The sequence below is a fragment of the Siphateles boraxobius genome, unplaced genomic scaffold, assembly GCF_051911475.1.
Source record: "Siphateles boraxobius isolate OS27281-9 unplaced genomic scaffold, OSU_SipBor_1 19, whole genome shotgun sequence".
Lineage (NCBI taxonomy): Eukaryota > Metazoa > Chordata > Actinopteri > Cypriniformes > Leuciscidae > Siphateles > Siphateles boraxobius.
The window spans coordinates 10,858,094-10,880,208 of record NW_027508799.1 but is presented as its reverse complement, the minus strand read 5'-3'; the positions used below and the strand labels follow the sequence as shown (position 1 = coordinate 10,880,208).

General features: G+C 37.7%; 1 protein-coding gene and 1 pseudogene across 3 annotated transcripts; both read left to right on the top strand.

The window, feature by feature from the left end:
- The first annotated feature begins 3,196 nt into the window (after window positions 1-3,196).
- On the top strand, window positions 3,197-20,158 carry LOC143742446 (uncharacterized). 3 transcript variants are annotated; one of them, XM_077235307.1, is made up of 4 exons: window positions 3,197-3,255; window positions 3,613-3,761; window positions 18,223-19,638; window positions 19,755-20,158. In XM_077235307.1, the coding sequence occupies exons 2-4, from the start codon at window positions 3,677-3,679 to the stop codon at window positions 19,817-19,819; spliced, it is 1,566 nt and encodes a 521-aa protein (XP_077091422.1). In that variant the 5' UTR covers window positions 3,197-3,255; window positions 3,613-3,676; the 3' UTR covers window positions 19,820-20,158. The 3 variants fall into 3 exon arrangements, with proteins under 3 accessions (XP_077091422.1, XP_077091420.1, XP_077091421.1); XM_077235305.1 differs by having other exon boundaries at window positions 3,199-3,255; window positions 18,223-20,158; XM_077235306.1 differs by having other exon boundaries at window positions 3,213-3,255; window positions 3,628-3,761; window positions 18,223-20,158.
- Window positions 20,159-21,768: 1,610 nt separating this feature from the next.
- Window positions 21,769-22,115, top strand: part of LOC143741419 (uncharacterized) — a 30,334-nt pseudogene continuing 29,987 nt past the window's right edge.

Genomic DNA, 22,115 nt, shown 5'->3' with positions numbered 1-22,115 from the left:
CTACTGGACGCGGCGTAGGGCGATACAATGATTAATTGATAGTAAACGAATGCCCGTTCTTCTGTAGCGGCTACTACACGCAACTACACGGAGGACACATCATTTGCACATTTGCTTTGTCCAATGTAGACAGCCTCGCACGGGGTAGACACGATGTAAGAAATTACAAAATGGATAATTTTGTTTTTTAAAGCACAATCGTTGTGACAAATAGCTAGCTATAGGACATAAAAATTATGTAGAAGACAAAATATCAGCCCAAATGACCATCACTGAAGATGTTACAGCGTGTAGGCTACTGGGGTTTTGAGTGGATAATCAAATGCTGAAAAAATACATCTTTGCATTTATTTTGGATGCTGTAAGTAACTTTTACAATACAACATTATTAAGTCTGATTCATATTAAATATTATTTGTGTGATCAATTGTTTTAATGGATAAATTCAAATCGCTTGTCTGCTGGGCATTTCACTTTTAAATATGCACATTAAATATGTGCATGATACATATTTAATCATTAGATTCACGGACCTACTATTTAAAACTTGACTGAAGAAGTGGGAAAAGCTGTTGTGGTAGTAATTTCCCCTATATTACACAAACTCGCATATCTATCACAAGGTTGAATTCAGTTATTCATTAGTCAGCTACATATTGATGCTTTTCTGTTTTATCATGAATAACATGACGCTTCCATAACGCGTTGTTCCCATAACGTTTGCGCTGTTTCTCTGGCATTTTCAAAGGCTCATAAAAATGTGTCTTGGCTTGATACAGTCTAATGGTCTAACTCTAACGAAATCCAAATTTTAAACATATTTTACTGAAGCAATATTATGGGCCTTATCTTTACACTTCCTATTTGAGCCAATGCAGATGAATGAGCAAAGTTATTTCAGGGCAAGACCACTCTGATTGTAAAGCCTAACGTGATTACTTGTAGCGAGAACGTGCTACGATTGGTCAGCTCAATGTGGCCGTTATCTGATTGGCTAGAAGTGTTTCAAAATCCACAAATGCGTGAGGGGATTTACAAATAAATGCCAGGCAGAGTTGTATTTGTGGCATAAAACCAATTAATTTATAAATATATTTTTTTATTTGCAAATCTCATTTTATTTATTTGTGAGTTTTATAAATTTTTGTGAAACTCTTTACATTTATTTGTGGATCTTAAAGGGGTGGTAAAACACGATTTCTTTTTTCTAACTTTAGCTAGTGTGTAATGTTGCTGTTTGAGCATAAACAACATCTGCAAAGTTACAGCGCTCAAAGTTCAAAGCAAAGGGAGATATTTGCTTTTAAAGAAATCAATTTCTAAGGATTACAGCAAACGGCCGGTAGGGACTACACGACATTCCTCCAGGGTTGCTGACATCACTAACCCCAATATTTAAATAAACCCCCTCTTCCGAGAATACTAAATAAGGGGGGGGGGGGGGGGGGGGGCGAGGCCATTTTATATTGCTTTGGAGAAGATTTGTTGTGGTATAGTAGGCTGGAGTGCTGTTGCCGCAATTCCGTCGAAACGCTGTTATTTTTATCCGGATTTATCTGGTCCACTTTGTTCAGCCTTCCTAGGGACGGTGAAGTTAGGGATCAATGGTTTAAATTTTATTTTTAACTCGGTCCCTCATACCCAAATCTCGCTCTCTGTGCTTGTCCTGAAAGATGGAGCAGTTCCAACTTTAAGAACAGAAGCTGTTGTTTACGGGCCACAACCTGTAAGTATGATTTATTTTTCGTCGATGTGTTTTCCTGCAATAGTTCGTATTGTTAATTGTACATTGCAGTAAGGAAGTAAACAAATGACAACGCTGTGTGGCTCTGCAAACCAGGTTGTTAAATGCTCATTCATACTTAACGTTATCCGACAAACACCTAACGTTACAATTTTTTTTTTAATTTCAACAGCGAACTTGGAATTAGTGTAAATTATTCTTTGATTAGAGCTTTTATGTATTGTTTATCTACATTCTTGTTTATCTACAGGCATGCTAAACATTTCTGTCTTTGATTTGGCTAACTTACTGCAGTAAAGCCAATTTTTATTGTTCGTTTTGGGTTAATAGTTCTGGCGACAGATATCTGTTTACAATCGTTCTAAAAATACAAAAGTAACGGTGCCATACAGTCAGAAACAATCACTACAGATCCACAGTCTTTACTCAAAAAAGTCACCATTCTCATCAGAACAGGTTATTAAACCATCCAAATTATTTCTAAATGGTTTTATTAAGTTGAAAAAGTTGCTGAATGCTCCTTTAAAGGGCGCGACGTTTCCGGAAAACGTGCACTAGGCGGTTAGCGAATCATAACACACTGGGCCAGCTAACCAATCTTGAGCCCATTGCGTGTTTTTGAGGGACTGGCTTCATAGAACCCGGAAACCATCAGACCGTTTTTACAAGGAGGGACAGAGCAGTGTAGAATAAAGGTAAAATATATGAAAAACAATGAAATTTTTTAAAAATGAAACATGAACACATGTTACAGTGCACCCCACAAACACAATCAAGCCTTCGAAAAAATGGGTTTTACCACCCCTTTAATCTATTTATTTGTGAATTTGATATATTTTTGTGAATCTCTTTACATTTATTTTGTGGATCATAATCTATTTATTTGGAATGATGCAACAATTCTCACCCCATATATTTGTAGTTGTTTGTGTGTGGGTTGTGAAATGCTTTAAAAACCGCAAAAAGGAAGGCTCAAAATCCAAATGAATCAAATGAGATTGACTCAGAAAAGACGTCAATGAATGAACGCGTGTCACTTGATCCACAAATGCACATCTTCTTTGTTGCATGCGCAAATTATGATAGGCTACACTAATACAGAAGAAAACATTTATATTCACATAAAATGTCTCTATTTGTACAAATTGCTACACATTCATTTAATTTTGAATATTACACTCGCAAGTTGAAAGGCATTTTTTTGTGGATAGTAAAGCATATCTGCAACATTCATCAAGTTCGTGGATTTGTGCTTGCACGTGTTAATCATTTTGATATTATATTCATCCTATACAATTCCTATCGGTATCATACAGGATATGTATTGTCCTATAGGAATGGTTCCAAAATATGATAGAAATTATAATTAGAATTCTGTATAATTTTCTTATTGGAATCCTTTAGGATTTTTTGACAAGGGGTGTAAAAACTGAACAGGACTTTTATTTTGGTTTGGCGGTATGACGTCATAAGGCTGCGCCGCTCATTCGTCTTGATTCGGCTGAAGAAAGGTTTGTGGTTTAAAGCATTTCATTGTAGCCCATGCAAATCTTTAGAATTTTTACCGTTTTATTCTAACGGCAAAGAATGTGTATAATAGTTATGCTTTATCTAAAATTACTGGTCAAAACTCTGAACATGCAACAAGACTTGTAATGAGAACTTTTACAAACCAATTGCAAATGTTTTTATGAAACAGGAATCTACTTAGGCTACGTTTTTATGTAGGGTTTGGCTAATCAGGTTATTTATGACCATCATCACTATGACTGACTCTCATATTACTGAACTAGGGAGCTGAATGAGATTCAGCTTGGAATTATTATTTTACTTTTTATTCTTCTTTTGTCTCGTTTTATGCACAACAGTGTCCAAACACACAGAAATCTCCTGGTGAAACAACTGAGATCCACGTTACATACTGTTATAAAGATGGCATTTATTAAAGAGGAGAGTGAAGACTTCAAGATTGAAGAAACATTCACAGTGAAGAAAGAAGATACTGAGGAACAAACGGGTAGGTTTCATTCTCAAAACTGAACTCTGTCATTTGAACCTTATTAATATGCCTTTACAGAAATTAATCATAGATTTGATGTGTGTCCTTATTAAAGGGGTTTTATTTGGCATGCTAGGAGCGCAAACAGAACATTTAGAGGCACACCTTAAGGTGAGACACTACAGGTGAATAGGGTAAAAATTTTAACTAGAAGATATCACCATGAAACTTTCCCAAAGGATACCCCAGGATCCTCCAACTTAAATTCAGAAATAAGGTTAATTAGTTAACATTAGTTAAGTACCTTAATTAGCATGAACTAAGAATGAACAAAACGTCTTCAGCATTTATTAATCTTTGTTAATATTAATTTCAACATTTAATAACACGTTATTAGAATCAAAGGTTGTATTTATTTTGACACAAATTTTTTTTGTGTTTTTTTTTATTAGTTAAAGGACAGTGAACTAACATGAACAAACAATGAACAGCTAGATTTTTATTAACTAACATTGACAAAGATTAATAAATACTGTAACTAATTTTAACTAATGAACCTTATTGTAAATTGTTACCAACATTTCTAATGTTTTCTAACATTTCTGGGGGGGCATATAGTGCGTTTAAAAGTCGCCGGGATTGGTTGCGTAGTTTGAAGGAGTAGTCACATGCGAGCGTGCATTAATAATGCATGCCTGCCTCAAAGAGCTTTTAAAAGGAAAACATTTGAAAAAATTGTTTGAGCAGTGGAGGGTCATCTTAAGCCCATTTCACACCAAGTTTTGACGGTCAGCAATTGGCCAAATTCGGGTCATTGTTGAAAGACTGTCAGTTTAGTTTTTGCAGTGTATTCCGTACCATCAACAATAGTTGGATCCCGCCGTAGCTTTTTGGCCAATTAAATTGGCATTTTGAATCGGCATTGAGCGGCCGGTAAGACGGATCACTCTGATTGGCTATTCAGCCTGAGACACTAGAAGATTTTCAAATCTTAACCAGATTATAAAACTGTGGAAGACGGTTTCACGGTGGCAATTCTACAGACACAAGATCTCACAGAAACTTCACAAGAAATCAAATATTTAGGACTATCGATGTTAGTGCAGCATGATTATATCAATCGCGATGTCAAGCCTATGCAATTATATGATGCAAAATGCTGTGATTTTATGAAATAAATAAATAAATGCATGTGTGGACATGACAACCCATTCTGTTTGCCCATTTTCTACACCGCTAATAAAAAGACCAGTCAGTTTGAGTTTAAGCAGTGGCTCGTGTGGCGCATATGTTCACGTCATGACTTTTTCCGGTGTGCAGCGCGGAGAACAGGTGACGATAGATGCCGAGCAGATGGACACTGAAATGGTGGCCAGAAAAAATTATTCCTCGGTTATCTTATAGCCAAAACATCGCCATATAACAAACACTGAGCAGAGAGTGCAGGGCTGCCAACTCTCACTCATTCAGCGTGAGACTCATGCAGTTGACACTTTTCACATGCTCTCACGCCACACATCCATTTACTTGTGCAGAGAAAAATCGCGAAATAAAGAGGCCACTGACACCGACAGACTAGGCAGAGCATTTCATTACGAAATTCAAACACTAGCATTTTGGCGCTTGTAAATGTGACGTGATAGATTGTGTCGTGAACCGAACATCTAATAGCCTACTCTTAGCCTACTCTTTAGTTAATAGTAAGTAAACACAAATGAACAATAGGTTTTTTGAAACATACAGTACAACTTACCGAAATGTTTATGCCTCATACATGATATCGATCAATCAGTTTTTTTTTTTTTTTTTTTTTTTTTTTTTTAAACTGCTGAAAGAGGTCAATAAAACAGCTGGAGAATAATGTCACATAACGTTACATTTAGGCTACCTTAGGAAAGTCATATAATAGCATGTTAGTTGGCTAGACAAATTATATAGAGAGAGGAGTATTTTGCTAAATATGTGCACTATATTAAGATATTTATTATATTTTTACTTATTCAATTCAATTCAAATTTATTTGTATAGCGCTTTTCACAATACACATTGTCTCAAAGCAGCTTTACAGAAAGTGCATTTCGGAAATGTACATAGAAAAATACAGTTAGTTAATCATGTATTAATTTATGGCATAACATATCGCCGGCTTTGAGTCGTCTCTTCACAGGCGTCGAGTCGTCTCTTCACAGGCGTTGGGGCATCTGAAGTCTCCGTGAGAGGCTGGATACAAACTGGAGCTGACGAACGCTATTTACCTCGGGACTTGCGTCCCGAGATAACAGCAGAAAGGCAGATGGGAAATAATTAGCATAGCTGATGTTCATAATGTTAATGCATTTGAACTGATTCAGCAGTAGTATTAAAGGTTAAGCGTTAAGTGAATGCTTGGTTAAAGAGATGCGTCTTTAATCTAGTTTTAAACTGGGACATCGAGTCTGAGTCTCGAACAATATCAGGAAGGCTATTCCAGAGTTTAGGAGCTAAATACGAGAACGCCCTCCCTCCTTTAGTGGACTTAGATATCCTAGGAATGACCAGAAGCCTCGAATTTAGTGATCTTAAAGAGCACAATGGATTTTATGGCGATAGAAGGTCTGTTAAATACACAGGAGCTAAACCATTTAGGGCTTTATAGGTCAGTAGGAATACTTTGTAATTGATACGTAACTTAATAGGTAACCAGTGTAGAGATGATAAAATAGGTGATCATATTTTCTTGATCTAGTAAGAACTCTAGCGGCTGCATTTTGCACTAACTGTAGCTTGTTTATTGAGGATGCAGGACAGCCAGCTAATATAGCATTACAATAATCTAGTCTCAAGGTCATGAATGCATGAACTAACTTTTCTGCATCAGAAACAGATAGCATGTTGCGTAGCTTAGCAATGTTTCTAAGGTGGAAAAAGGCTGTTCTTGTAATATATGAAATATGATTTTCGAAAGTCAAGTTGCGGTCTAGTATAACACCCAGGTCTTTTACTGTATATGTATGTGGATAAAGTAACAGGACATCCTTCTAAATTAAAGTTGTATTGTAAGGGATTTTGTGGGTAGTTTTTTGGACCAATAAGTAGTACCTCCGTTTTATCTGAATTTAATAGCAGGAAATTACACGTCATCCAGCATTTTATATCATTTAGACACTCTGTCAATTTAGATAAGTTAGTGTTTTCATCTGGTCGTGATGAGATATATAATTGAGTGTCATCAGCATAACAGTGGAAATTAATTCCATGTTTTCTTATAATATTACCAAGTGGCAGCATGTATATTGAGAATAGCAGAGGGCCTAACACCGATCCTTGCGGCACTCCATAGTCTACTGACGTTATCTTTGATTTTTCCCCATTTAAACAGACAAAATGGTAACGGTCTGTATAAATACGATCTAAACCAGCTTAATGCCTGTCCCGTAACACCAGTGTAGTTTTGTAGTCGATCCAAGAGTATTTTATGATCTATAGTGTCGAACGCAGCGCTAAGATTGAGTAGAACTAGTATTGAGATACAGCCTTGGTTAGAAGCTAAAAGTAAATCATTTGTAATTTTTACTAGCGCAGTTTCTGTGCTATGATGCGGTCTGAATCCCGACTGGAATTTTTCATAGATATCATTTTCTTGCAAGAAAGAGCACAATTGAGCGGACACAACTTTTTCTAGTATTTTAGACATAAATGGAAGATTTGAAATGGGTCTGTAATTTGCTAGGTTATTTGGATCTAATTGCGGTTTCTTAATGAGAGGTTTTATTACTGCCAGCTTGAATATTTTTGGAACATGACCTAAAAATAAAGATGAGTTAATAATATTAAGAAGAGGCTCTTCCGCTACAGGTAACATTTCTTTCAGTAGTTTAGTGGGTATTGGATCTAATAAACATGTTGTTGGTTTAGATGCAATGATAAGTTTATTTAGCTCTTCCTGTCCTATAGTTGTAAAGCGGTGTAGTTGTTCTAGAGGGGCCATAATTAAAATATTGTAATGTTATTGTAGCCTAGTAAAAAATACATGTTTAATTTGAGTTGTTATTTGTAACCTTTAATAATAATAATACCAGCTGACAGGGCTCTCTGTATGTTTACAGGATTAGGCGAAATATTTTTTTTTCTTGAGAAGAATTAACATGTATCTACTGTTTGGCTACCTACTATTTATCCAAATGAATCGATATTGAATCAAGATCGGAATCAAATCACAAGATTTTAATTGATATCGTGAATTTTCTGTCAAGCAATAATAAAAACAGTAGGGCAAACATGTCATTGTACCATGTAAACATTGTAACATGTTGTCACTAAACTTAACAAAATTCCGTTTAGTTACCAAATGTTTTGACAATCACAATACACTTACACCAAAAATTATCCGAGTTTAGACAAAGCATATATGTTACATCCTGCTTAAATGTCCCTGTTTGTTTGGACAGAATGTTCAAAATATCTTATTTTCATGAGCATACAAATGTTCTTATTTATTGTTCTATTTATTTTATACTATTGCACCATTGAGTCAATAACAAGTTTGCAGTAATGCAAAGATGTATTTATTTAATTTAGTAAAAAATATTATTTTAATTTGAAAACACTGTGCATTTAGTTGTTGTTGCTAGTTTGAGTTGAGAAATACAAGTTTCAGCATTATCACTAATCTGTGTGCAGTTTCCTTGAGAACCAAGCAAATTGACCCATGAAACCACTTGTTTATTATATCGCAATCGCAATATGACATTTTCCCCGAATCGTGCAGCCCTAATTGATGTCATCAGCTGGCTCTGCTGGCGTTCTTTCTGTTTTGCTGCGGGAAAAAAAATGCAGCGAAATCTTGGCTGAGAGGGTGCTCTAGTGACGTGTTTGTGGCTTTCATGTTTCAGCTATAAAAGCACACAACATCTGGTTTGTGATGCTTGCTCGCTCTCATTGGCTATTGTGGGTATCCCATCGAAGGCAGCCCAATCAAGAGACGTACAATTTGGGATCGGGGAGTAGTGTTGGGCGATATGATCCATTTTCATATCGTCCTATCGTCAGCCTGTGAGATCGGCGACACACGATATTATCGCGAGGGGGGCGGGGCTTACTTAACTTGCTTATTTATTCATTAATTTGCTTGTTTTATTACTTCATTTTATACATGAGAATCTTTTTCTATTTTGCTAGCAAAGGTGGTGTTTATTAATAGGCTAGATCAGGTTATTTGCTGGTATAGTGAGGTAAAAAAAAAAAGATCCTAATCATTTTTGTATCTGACTCAGAGTATTTCAACATGTCAGCGTGAAATTTACGGGCACATTATCCTCTCATGCCGTTACAGATGCAGCATTTTGACCAGCATTATTCTGCACGAGATGAGAACACGTTTTAATAATTTCTTGGGTTAAGAAAGAGTCGGTGTTTGCGATATATGTCCTCCTACCAGTGCTCTCTCTGTCTGGATGCACTTCACATATGCGCACTTCAATAAGCCCAAAGAACACGGTTAATGTGTTTAAATCGCGAGAGAAATTAGAGTAAGGGGCAAAAATCTAGCTGAGTCGATCGATTATACTTAAACTTATGACTTGATTCCGATAAAGGAAATCGGTTAAATGCGTTTACATGACCACATGCATTGTCAGTTTATTCAGCATAATCGGGTTAAGAACTTGCATGTAAAATGCGCTCATTCCCTGAAAGTGAAAGTAGAAACGGACTGAGCTTTCAGCATTTGTCGCTGCATTAACGCCGCATTCTCTGAGACGACGATGGATATAACGGTATATAACGGACTATCTTAATTTACTGGATTAATATTCCTCTTGTGGACCTACATTAATGATAGTTAAAAAATTAGAAGAACATTTCTTGTTAAACAAGTCTTTGAAGCTGCTTCTGATTTTCACAGATGGCAGAGTTGTGCTGTTCGTGAACTAAAGACTGTTATTAGGCCTATATCATTTTAGTGATATTTATTATTATTATTAATATTTAGTAATTGTATTGTTTTTAGTGTTATTAGTGTCATTAAATGTTTTGTTAATGTGCTATGGAACAAAATGGCCAACTGACGAACAACAATGCCGTTTTCATCTTGGATCTGTATAAGAATGATGCGTCTGTTAAAGGGGTCATGACATGAGAAACCAAATTTGCCTTGATCTTTTGGTATATAAGAGGTCTTTGTACCATTAAAACTTCCTGCATAGGTTTCATAGCTTAAGACGTCCTCCCCATTATAAACGAACAATTTATTTAATCAAGCTCTAAATACAGCTCGTTGGGGATCCATGGTACGAAGTGACGTAACGGTACGAAGTGACGTGCCAGTCGTTTGCATATGACCGCCTCAAGCGCAAGACAACTACGCCTCATTTCGCATCATCGCATCATTGTCGCGCCCACAGGCATTCAGTCGATGTGCAGCGAGTGTGTCTGTTTACAAGAAGATCGCGATGCCACGCAGATGTGCTGTTCCTGGCTGTGGACAAACAACATGTTTGAATACGCTGCCGAAAGATCCAGCCGTCAGTGAAAAATGGTTGCAGTTTATTTTTTGCGGACGTCCCAGTCACGGCAGTGTTAATTTAAGCTGTCTTCTCTACATTTCAAGGATGACTGTTTTGAGAACAAATCGCAGTATGATGCTGGCTTTGCCAGAAAACTTTTGCTTAAAGATCAGACCGTGCCTACTATTCTAGGCCCAACAACGACGCCGCACACTGCAAGTAATGTATTTCATCTTAAAACTACTTTTTAAAACGTTAATTGCAGTTTCATTCATTATGAATAATCACAGTGTTTTTACTTAGTTTACTTGCATATTGTTTTCAGAATCATTCATGTTCAGGCCCCGTATTAAAACATGTGGGCCACTCAGACAAAAAAAACTATAGTAATACTGTAATTGCACTTAAGAGAACATAATAAAACAAAAAACAAAACCATGTCATGACCCCTTTAAAAACAAGCACTGTTGACAATTTGTGAATGGATCACCTTGCAAGTCAATTTTGATGTGGAATGTAGTTTTTTTTAGTCCGTTTTAAAAACATTTAAAAACTAAAACACGTCCTCATAAGCGTGTGTCGGTGTCGTCACAAGTGTTATGTGGTGATGTCGTTATGAATTTAGGCAAGGCAAATTAATTGTAGTTCCTAATATTAATTTAATAACAATACTAGCTTTATAATAATAATAATAATTTAATATATATATGGTAAAACGAGCCAATTATCGTATTGATATCGTCAAAGGGATCTGCCATCGGCGATATCTCTGACTAACGTCGATTCTATCGTCTATCGGCACAACCCTATCGGGGAGGCTCCGATTCGATCGAGAGCAGTAAAATAATCGTAATGACACCACACAATTGAGACCAAAGTTGGTTTCGACAAGTCTCGAATCTGGCTACGTCCTACCCACCCCACCCCCTCCAATCGTTGTGGCGTGCAAAATCGTGCTAAAAAAAATTGTGTGACCAGCATTAGTGAATCAGTTCACTCAAGAATAAAAGCAAAAGTGATGAAAGCGAGTAAATGATGAAGTCAAAGGAAAACGCAATTTTTCTTCTAATCTCTCAGTATGCAAATTCTTCATTCCAGACATCCATGTTATAATAAAGATAAGTGATTCATATTAAAAATTGTAAAGAAGTACTGCGTTGATTATGGTTTGTATATCTGGTAGGGATCGTAAAATTACGATGCAATTCATCAATTTAAATAAGTGTGCATCGGATACAAGTTGGCATTTGTATCGCGATGCATCGTTTTATAACATATCTGCATCGGAAAAAAAACGATTTATTCATATATAATTATTAGTAGATGCGCTGTACTTTTACTATTTAGAAAGTGACCAATATTTTATGTAACTTTTTTTGTAACAATTATGTAGCACCACTGCTATTTGTTTCATACAGTTATGAAATACCTGTTTGTGAAAAGTTTTTTATTTATTATTGTTTGTTAAAACAGCACCTGCTTTCTGCTCACGGATTTAGCCTACCTGCTGAAACATTCATTCATTGTTTATCCCTGATTGAATTGAATTGAATTTGAATTGCATAGCAGCGGCGTATCGTTGGCTATGCATCGAGATGCGTATCGCGTCAGCCTCAGTTATGGAGATGCACATCCCTAAAATCTGGAGTCCTAGTTTCGGTTACTTTTTTTGTAAAGATGAGTATAAACTACTTACCACTTGCTGATGGAGTCAGTTATTTCCACTCATGTACGCACTGTGAAGGCAGAACTGAAATCAACAAAAAGCATCCTTAAATTGCTGTTGCTATTGTCCAAGAGAGGGCGGCGTGGAAAGCTGAAGTAATGGCGTCCTGTAGGCAGTGGTGGTAAGTAACTACTAAGTAAAATTCTTTGTTACTTAAGTATTTTTTTCGGGGATCTGTACTTTACTTGAGTATGTTTTATTTTCATCTACTTTTACTCTTACTCCACAACAATATTAAAGACAAAGTTTACATTTTACTCCGTTACATTTCCCCATGCCCGCTCCAAGTATTTATTACACTGGCTTTCCAAACCAATGAAAAACTTGGTTTTATTTTGAAAAAAAGAGCGCGCAAGCTCTTAGCCAGCATACGCTCACATAGCAGTCAGTTCGCCATTGTGGAAGATGACCGCAGAAACAGGTGAAGGTGCAGCTCTGCCCAGCAATGATCCCGAGATTCCCGCTTACACTGTATCTTGCACATCTTCTGTTTGATGCAGCTAATGTTATGGAACATGTCTATTGCAGAGCTGCCAACTCTCACTCATTCAGTGTGAGACTCAAGCAATTGACACTTTCCACACGCTCTCACGACACATCCATTTTCTAACTCAGAGAAAAATCGTGTGTAAAAATTAACATGTATCTACTGTACCAAATATTTATCAAAATTAATCTATATTAAATCAAGATCGGAATCAAACCACAATAATTGAATTGAAATTGTAAAATTTGTATCAAAGAAATAATAAACCAATAGCCTACCAGTCATTGCACCATAATATGCTGTCACTAAACTTAATGAAATTGTTTAGAATTGATGCAAGGTGCTTCATTGTCTCTTATGATTGCAAATCTAACATACTTAATTGCAGTATTTAATAATTTGTTCAATTAAAACATTGCATATCACTCCCAAAACAATTGATCTGTTTAATTATTGATATTAACAGTTTGAATATTTACTTATTACTTTCGGTACTTAAGTAAGTTTTAAATCGGATACTTTTGTACTTTTACTCAAGTGATGTTTGAATGGAGGACTTTCTACTTTTACTGGAGTCATTTTATATTTAGGTAAATATACTTTTACTCGAGTATAATTTTTGAGTACTTTTACCACCCCTGCCTGTAGGCAAACTGGCATGGGTCCAATGTTGGGGGCAGGCATGTTTTCTGATGAGAGAAACACTGGGCAATGATGGGGGTAAGAATGACATGGTGTAAGTCATTGAGGGTCATTGCAGCAGCATGTTTTGGTTTATTCTTTGGGTTGTTACCGTGTCAACACACGTTGTTGTGATCCAGAACATAACTGGTGTAAATATTAACGTCGGTCTGGGAATTCAGTGTAGCCTGAAAGACAAACATATCCCAGTTTCTGTCCTGGAACTGGTGCTGTAATAAAGAGTCTGCTTCCTCCTGCAGTCATTACTGTGGGGTTCACATGTTTAATGATGGGGGTGTGTTTGGGTAGCAGGAACAGGGATACGTGGTCCGATTGTCCAAAATGAGGAGGGTGTAGCTTTATATTCCTCAAATTTGTACAAACATGATCTAGAATGTTGTCTTTTGTAGAGCTGGAAACGTTCTGATAACACGTTCTGTCTTTACATTAGTGTGATTAAAGTCACCAGCATTGACAAAGGCTCCATCTGAATGTGTTTGCAGCTCACTAATAACAATACAAAGTTATTTCATGGCTAGCTTAGCATTAGCATCTGGGGGTACATACTGTAGCGATTATGGTGCTTATAAATAAATTCTTATTATTGCTTATAAATAAATTCTAATAAATTAAATTGCTCGCATTTTGTGCCATTTTACCTGCCGGTGCGACCAAATATTTATTAAGGTCGCGCTGGTGCGACCACAAGGTTGCCGAGCAGTTAATGCAAACAAAATGAAAGCGGACCGAAAATGCGCTACTCATTTATGCTTCACAGACCGTTTATTAGTTCGGACCAATAATGGACAGCGCACACTGTTACTAGGAGATCCAGACTGTGGAGATCCAGTGAAGAAATCCATTGAATTCGCCTCAGGATTAATAACATCATCGATGCGACATTCAGTGAGAAACATTCCGATTCAGCGCAGAGTTCTTTGTTATAAACGATAGATATCAGATCAAACAGCGCTGACGTGGAAACCTGGAGAAACACTTAGTTACAAAAGTTATTCCTTCAAGAGCAGAGAGTGTCTTTGTCTTTTATTCTTTGATTAACGTGACAGACAGCAGCTGGAATATTAGGCTGCTGTCACTTTAAGAGCATATGCACGGATCCAATATACTGTTACACAATGCGTTATCTTTCTCAACTAATTTGTTTCCAAAACTGACTTTTGTGTGTATCCTGGCCATCTGGCCAGGAGTTTTGTGTGTATTTGTCCATTCAAGCACAGTAAGCCACTCATTTTGGTACCTGTGACTCACAAGCTGCTTGAGACTGAGAGGCGGTTTGTGCGGACCCCTTATATAGATCTGTGGTGCGCCCGCTTTTGGTGTACTTTTCCGCAATACAAGCACTATTTACCCCGAGTGAATGAGTCGGGTGTGTGTCACTTTGCCATCGGAGAGAAGAGAGCGAGAACACGCCGCTGACGTTATTGCTTTGGAATTGATCGGTGGTCCGGCACATCAAATAAATCAAATACTTTTTTTTTAAAAGTCAATATTGTTTTTACATTTATATTTAAAGTCAAAAACATATAATTAAATTTAGAATTTAATGCAAAAACTGCCTTATGTGCAGTTTACATGTTTGCATTCAATATTTCGCAACTGAATTTAGGCTAATAGCTCGAGCTCTGTTTTTAACCTTTAATATTATAGTTGTCAGGTGTGGGGGTGGTGAAGGAGCAAGGACTCAGGTTCAGAGTTGATGGGCTTTTATTTAAAAAAAAAAAAAACCCTGAGGGGGAAAGCAAAAGACAAGACTTGACACAAGAGGTAACATTAAACAATGATTCAGCACATGACTGAAAACACAGCGAGAATAAGCCTGCATTTACACTTGGCATTAACATGCGACCTGTATCCGGATATTTATGGAATGATATTCCGGACATTATTCAAAAGGAATTACAAATTGTATTTGCAATTGCGTTTTCAATTTGTGGATGCATAAAATGTGACATAATCCAAACGCAATTGCAAATCGCGCATTACTGTTTGCATTTTCGTTTAAGCGAACGCACACTGACTGCCAAATTTCTAATGGAAAAGCAAAGTCCGTTTGCAACAGTGTTTCCCATATCTTACGAGTTTTGTCCCTGTCATATTTAAATAGCAATTTCAATTACCACGTCTGCTTTTTCACTTTCTCAGCGTCGTGTATGTAGCCAGCCAAAACTCAAATGGAATTCTAATTCCCTGAGTATTTCCATTTCCGATGCCTTTGAAACCTGTCAATCAGTGTCAAGGGTGGGATTATGCTATGGGGCGTGTTTGTGTTGAGAAGTGACGTCACTCACAGTCGACGGTCAAGAGGTGTTTTATCGAATACAAAATTATACATACAACCAAGGGAAATGTATTCATCTACAGTGTCTAATAAGAACGACTAAAAGGCTCAACACAGTTTAAAGGAACACTCCACCGTTTTTTGAAATTGGGGTTATTCACTGTCTCCGCTACATTTAGATAGGTTGGCAAATGCATTTTTGTCTCAGTGCATGCATTGTCTTGGTCTGGCAGTGTTCAGTTCAACATAGTTTTCTATGTCAGTGGCTGCAAAGATAAATTTGACGATGCCATCTTCGCATGTAGTGAACTCACCTATAGAGAGAAATGCACACTACATATGAATTAGCCTACATAAGCAGAGAGCAGTCAATTTCTTTTAGTTTTTAGTTTTCTTCAAGCTTTCTATAGATATACTTATCAGGTATGTGAGAAGTATATTATAGGCCTACGCTGAGTTTTGGCAAAAAAAAGGAGAAAGCACCTGCTTTCTGCTCACGGAGTTAGCCTACCTGCTGAAACATTTATTCATTGTTTATCCCTAAGCATCCTTAACCTTTTTCACTGTTAAATGTGTGAGCTCTTAAAAGTGTAACTGGAGACAGGACTGGAAAATAATGTCTGTTTTTATTTAATCTTTTGGTTTTGTGAAAACCAAATCTTTTGTTTGTTAAAGACCCATGTGTTAAAAGTCAGATGGACCTTTAAGCTACTTTATGATTTGCTATATGTCTGAACAAAAGAAATAAAAGTTAACTACCTATACCATATTGAATTGCATAGCATCATATTTTTCTCCATTGCATTGTATGTATTACATTGAATAGCATCGCGTTGAATCTAATCGAAATCGGATCGCACCGCATCGTAATAGTAGTGAATTGTATTGAATCGCATCGGTAGCTGCTTATATCCATCTTTAATGTATCATATCGTTGGCTATGCATCGAGATGCGTATCGCATCGGCCTCAGTTATGGAGATGCACATCCCTAGTGCAGGCCAGTCAAGTCCACACCAAACTCGCTCATCCATGTTTTTATGGACCTTGCTTTGTGCACTGGTGCGCAGTCATGTTGGAACAGGAAGGGGCCATCCCCAAACTAATCCCACAAAGTTGTGAGCATGAAATTGTCCAAAATGTCTTGGTATGCTGAAGTATTAAGAGTTCCTTTCACTGGAACAACCTCAAACCATAATACCCCCACCACCACCACCACCACCACCAAATTTTGCACTTGACACAATGCAGTCAGGCAAGTACCATTCTCCTGGCAACCGCCAAACCCAGACTCTCTCAGAATATAATTCATCATAACATTTCATATGCTGCCCGCACGGTGCTGTAATTGATTACAAGGTAGTTTGTGACGTCAGAAACACCAGCGATTTCAAACTGGGTTTTTGAGACTTTTTTTCACTGCAGTTTTGAGGAGAAAATACTCTGCAATGGTGTTGACTTTTGAGTTTGTTCATGGTTTGTCTTAAAGCATATTAAAATTGCCGCATAGACATAAACATTTAGAAACTTGATTTTCACCACAGGGGGGGACTTAAAAGTTTAGGAGCCAGACAGAATTTTTTTTCTCTCTGCATACTACCTTACTTACACACCTGATTGCACACCATGGAGGGCTCTCCATGAACTTAACTGGGTGCGTCAGATAAGAGGGACAAAATGCAGAATGAGCAGGGCTATTTTTCTGAAACGCATTGTAGGTTGAAGTAGATAAAATCGTTGCCACCAATAGTCTCAATGATCAACTTGGCTTATGATGCTTTTGAGAAACACAGCCCTGAGCGGTGGGTCTCCAAGACCAGGATTAAGAAGCACCGCAATAAAAGCTCTGTCTTGTCAGAATGTAATAAAACTAATGTCAACCCTACTCTTGGAGACTCGCTATACTGTCAAGTTTAGTTCCAACCACCTAAAAGACACACCTGCCTGGAATTTAAGTCATCCTGAACATCTTGATTAACTAGTTCAGGTGTGTCTGATTATGGTTAATAAAGGCCTTCTGAAGCGAAGCGATTTGTTTGTGTAAGAAAAATATCCATATTTAAAACTTTAATGACTAAAATAACTAGCTTCCAGCAGACAGCCGTACGCAAGTTGACCTACGCCAAAAGAGTAACACTTCACGATGTATGACATAGGAGTAGCTATGACAAGTTTTGACACCTCCCGCGGTTCAAACAGGGCTGGGCAGCAGCGTTCGTCATTACGTTGTGCGGCAAGTTCAAGGGTTACTCTTTTAACTAATCTTTAAAACCAATAATAATCAATAATGAAAATCATCGACAACGAATGTCATTATCGATTAGTCGCATCTGCCCACCATGCACGGAAAACTTCTGCCAATTGTCAAATTACAACTCTGGACAAAATGCATCTAATAATAGTGGGGGAAACATAGTGAGCTGTTATGGAATAAGTGCATGATCCAAGCTGCCCAAAACATGATAATTCTTGATAGCTTTAAGCTAATGCATAAGTGTAATGTTTAAGGCGGTTTGACAGATGCATGTGCTTTTTAATGTGTGATATGATTCCTCGTGGTGGCAAAACTTTTAATTTTTCAGTTATATCCTTATCTGCAAGTGTTACAAATTCACGAGAGAAGACTTTCTTACTACTTTTTTCTTTACAAACTTGAACACTTTATTAAAAACAAATCCTTAAAACTAAGAAAATATTGAGTTAAATATATTGAAAAGAGTTTTTGGATTTACAGGAAATGCCTATTTATGTTGTTTCTGTTGCTTTGTGCCCTTAAACTGAGGTTTTTGTCTCTTTTCAACTTAGACCTGATGCCACTGAAAGAGGAGAGTGAAGTAGTGAATGAAATGAAAGAGAAAGATGATGTTTCTCATACTGATGATTTCATGCAGACCGAAAATACTTCTACACAAAAAAGAGAGCCAAAGACTGACCCTAACAGTTGTTTCACATGCTTTAGGTGTGATAAGAGTTTCAATCAACAGGAAGACCTTAAAGTCCACATGAGAATTCACAAAGGAGAGAAGCCTTATACCTGCAAATACTGTGGAAAAGATTTTCCTAAAACAGCACATCTTAAAAGCCACATGAGAGTTCATACTGGAGAGAAGCCTTTTACCTGCCAACAGTGTGGAAAAAGTTTTGCCCAAAAATCAAACCTTACCAGGCACATGAGAATTCATACTGGAGAGAGGCCTTACATCTGCAAACTGTGTGGAAAGAGCTTTACCTGGAGCTTAAGTCTTAAATGTCATATGCACATTCACACTGGAGTAAAGCCGTTCACATGTGATCAGTGTGGAAAAAGTTTCAGACGTAAAGAAACCCTTAGTTACCACATGAGAGTACACTCAAGAGAGGACTGTTTTAAATGTCATGAGTGTGGAAGGAGATTCTCAGACATAACGCACCTTAACAAGCATGTAATAATTCACTCTAAAGAGAAGATTTTCAAATGCCAACATTGTGAAAAGAGATTTAGATTTAAAGTTGGCCTTAAGGTTCACATGAGAATTCACACTGGAGAGACGCCTTACACATGCCATCACTGTGGAAGGACTTTCAGATTTAACGAAAGTTTTAAGAGTCACATGAGAATTCACACTGGAGAGAAGCCTTACACATGCTCACATTGCGGACAGAGTTTCAAATATCAAGCAACCTTTAAAGCCCATATGAGAAGTCACACTGGAGAGAACCCATACACCTGCAAACTGTGTGGGAAGAGCTGTTCACAAAAAGGAAATCTTAAGATTCACATGAGAGTTCATTCTGGAGAGAAACCATTCAAATGCGTTCATTGTGGAAAATCTTTCACACGCAAAGAATCTCTTGATTATCACCTAAAGATTCATTCAAAAGAGAACTGTTTTAAATGTCCTCATTGTGGAAAGAGTTTCTCAGACAGAAAAAAACTTAAGAGACATGCAATAATTCACACAGGAGAGCAGCCTTTCACTTGCCAACACTGTGGAAAGAGTTGCAGATTTAAAGGCAACCTTAAGAGTCACATGAGAATTCACACTGGAGAGAAGCCTTTCATCTGCCCTCAGTGTGGAAAGAGTTTCACATTTAAAGGAAACCTTGAAGTTCACATGAGAGTTCACACTGGAGCGAAGCCTTTTAGATGTCTTCAGTGCAAGAAGAGTTTCACATTTCAAAAAGATCTGAAACGTCATTCACTAATTCATTCTGGAAAGAAACTAGTGTGTTCTGAATCTGGTAAGAGGTTTAGAAAAAGGAGCAATTTAAAAAATCACCTGCTCAATCACTCTGAAGGAAGGTCATTTAATTGTGAACAGTGTAATAAAAGATTTCTTTTGCAATCACACTTACAGATACACCTGAAAACTCATGCAGATGTGAGACCCTATTTGTGTTCCTTGTGTGGAAAGAGTTTTAAATGGCTCAGCAATTTAAAATGTCACCAGAAAATGCGTATCTGTGTGAGATCAAGGCTACGTTCACGCTGCAGATGAAAGTGATTTTCTGCTCAAATTATTATTTTTTGTGAGTATTTACATATGAATGCCTGACCATCTCCGATGCTATAGCTTCCAATATTGAGGGATTATGGAAGACTGACTCTAAATTCAGTTGTTTGAATGCATGTCTCATGTATTTGATTGTCTAAAACCTTCCAATCAAAATATTAAAAACATTTCCATCTTGCTGGGAAATGCCACAATATAAATGAAAATAAAAGAAATTAATTATTAAGGAATTAAAGGAACTATGAACATTTCATTGCATTTATATATTTATTTTTGAAAGAATGTACAGGTAAAGGTATGTTGCCAATCTGGTCTTGAATATGGCTGCTGTTTGAGGAACATCTGATTAAATCTGAGCTTATTCTAGCTCCGGGTGTCTCACTACTGATACTGTTACACTAACTGAATAAAACACGAAATACCTAGAATCATTAGTCAAGTCAGTGTATTTACACAATACACTTTTTCGACTTACGTTTAGGTGTCCTTTGAAAAAAAGTCTAAAGATATAATACAGAACTACTATGCACACCAAAGCTCACATGAAAAAAATTTGGGATGCACCGATATGAACATTTTGGGTGATGCTGATAACCGATAATTCTTTGTACTTGAAAGCCGATATATTGGCTGACAAAATCAAAATTTTTATATGATTTTTGAAAAAATTAATATAAAATCAAAAGTCTCACCATTAAAAGCCATGTCCCAAGAACACAATTATGATGTTCTCGTTATAATTGTATGAAGAGTATGGCGTGCTCTGCTCTTCATGTCACTCGCTCGCGCAAAACATCCGTAGGGACTCCAGAAGTTAGAGAGGGCAAGACATCAAGGCGAGTGTGCATTTTTCTCCCATGCAGCAATTCAAACAGAGTCATGCCAGTTGTGGAGTGAGGAGTCACTCTATAAACGTGGAGAAATTCTGTGACAGTTCTTTTCCATGGATTCGACTGAATTATTGCAGACTGAATGCAACTCTTAAGCACTCTATGGAAACGCTCAATTGATCCATTGGCAGCTGGATGGTATACCGGCCTGCGCATATGAGCGATGTCCCTCACTTCAAGAAAGTCAGAAAATTCCCCAGCTGTAAATTGAAGTCCGTTATCCGTCACTATGGACTCCGGGTTCCCATGACAACTAAACACGTAGGTGAGGAAATTAGTCACACGTTTCGAACTCACTGAAGACACAAACGTAACTTCAAGTCATTTACTATGGTAGTCCATTAGAGTAAGGGCATAGGGGCAATCCCAGGTAGCCGACTCGAATGGGCCCACTAGATCCATTGCTAGTTTTCTCCATGGTTCAGCAGGAAAGGGCACAGGCTGAAGTGGGGCAGAATGTACTTTAGCGGTTTTGTCCGAAGCAAGACAAAGTTGACATGATAAGATAAAGCGTGTGACTGTCTCATCCATCCGCGGCCACTAATATAGATTGTGCAGTCGTTGCTTAGTGCGCACAATGCCCTGTTTTGCCGACAACACAATGGCAAAATCCTGTGTGTCAGGAGCTCTCCTGGCGATTTTAGTTTTTGATGTTATTTTAAATTCAGATTCGAGACCGTTTGCAAACATAGCGAGTTTCCCAAAATATAACGGTGTACCAAGAAACATTGTTAGTAAAGCATTTTGGTCACGGAAAGCATATTTTGATGCAAGCGTTTGTAAACACTGCGGCTGGCCGGGATCAACACAAGCGAAGTAATGAAGTCCGGGGCAAACGCCAAAGTGACAGTGGGGTCATTATCATACTTTACCTGTTGCTATCTGGAGATGTGCACCCGTGCCCGGGTCCGACTTCCCGTGGTGCTAACTGCAGGAATGCAGGGAGCATTATCCCTGCTCCCCAGTGGATGGGGCTCATTCAACATCGATCGGGAGGTGGACCTATTGGCGGCGGGGAGCGGAGATCTCGGTCAAAGAGGGCTGTGAAGCCGGGCCTGGTGAGCACCGTTGGCCTGGGTTGGCCATCTGATGGTGCGTGGATCGACAACAACAGGTCGTACACCGTCAAGGAGGAAACATCTATTTCCTTGCCCTACTTCTCTGTCCCTACTGGTTTATATTGTCCTGTTGACACGGTAACTGGTCATTGCGCTCAAGGTAAGCGTGAAAATCCGCACGGCACTACCCGCAGTGCTTTCAAAAGCATCATAAACCATGCTCTGAAAAAAACACCGCAAACTGAACTTTAAAACTG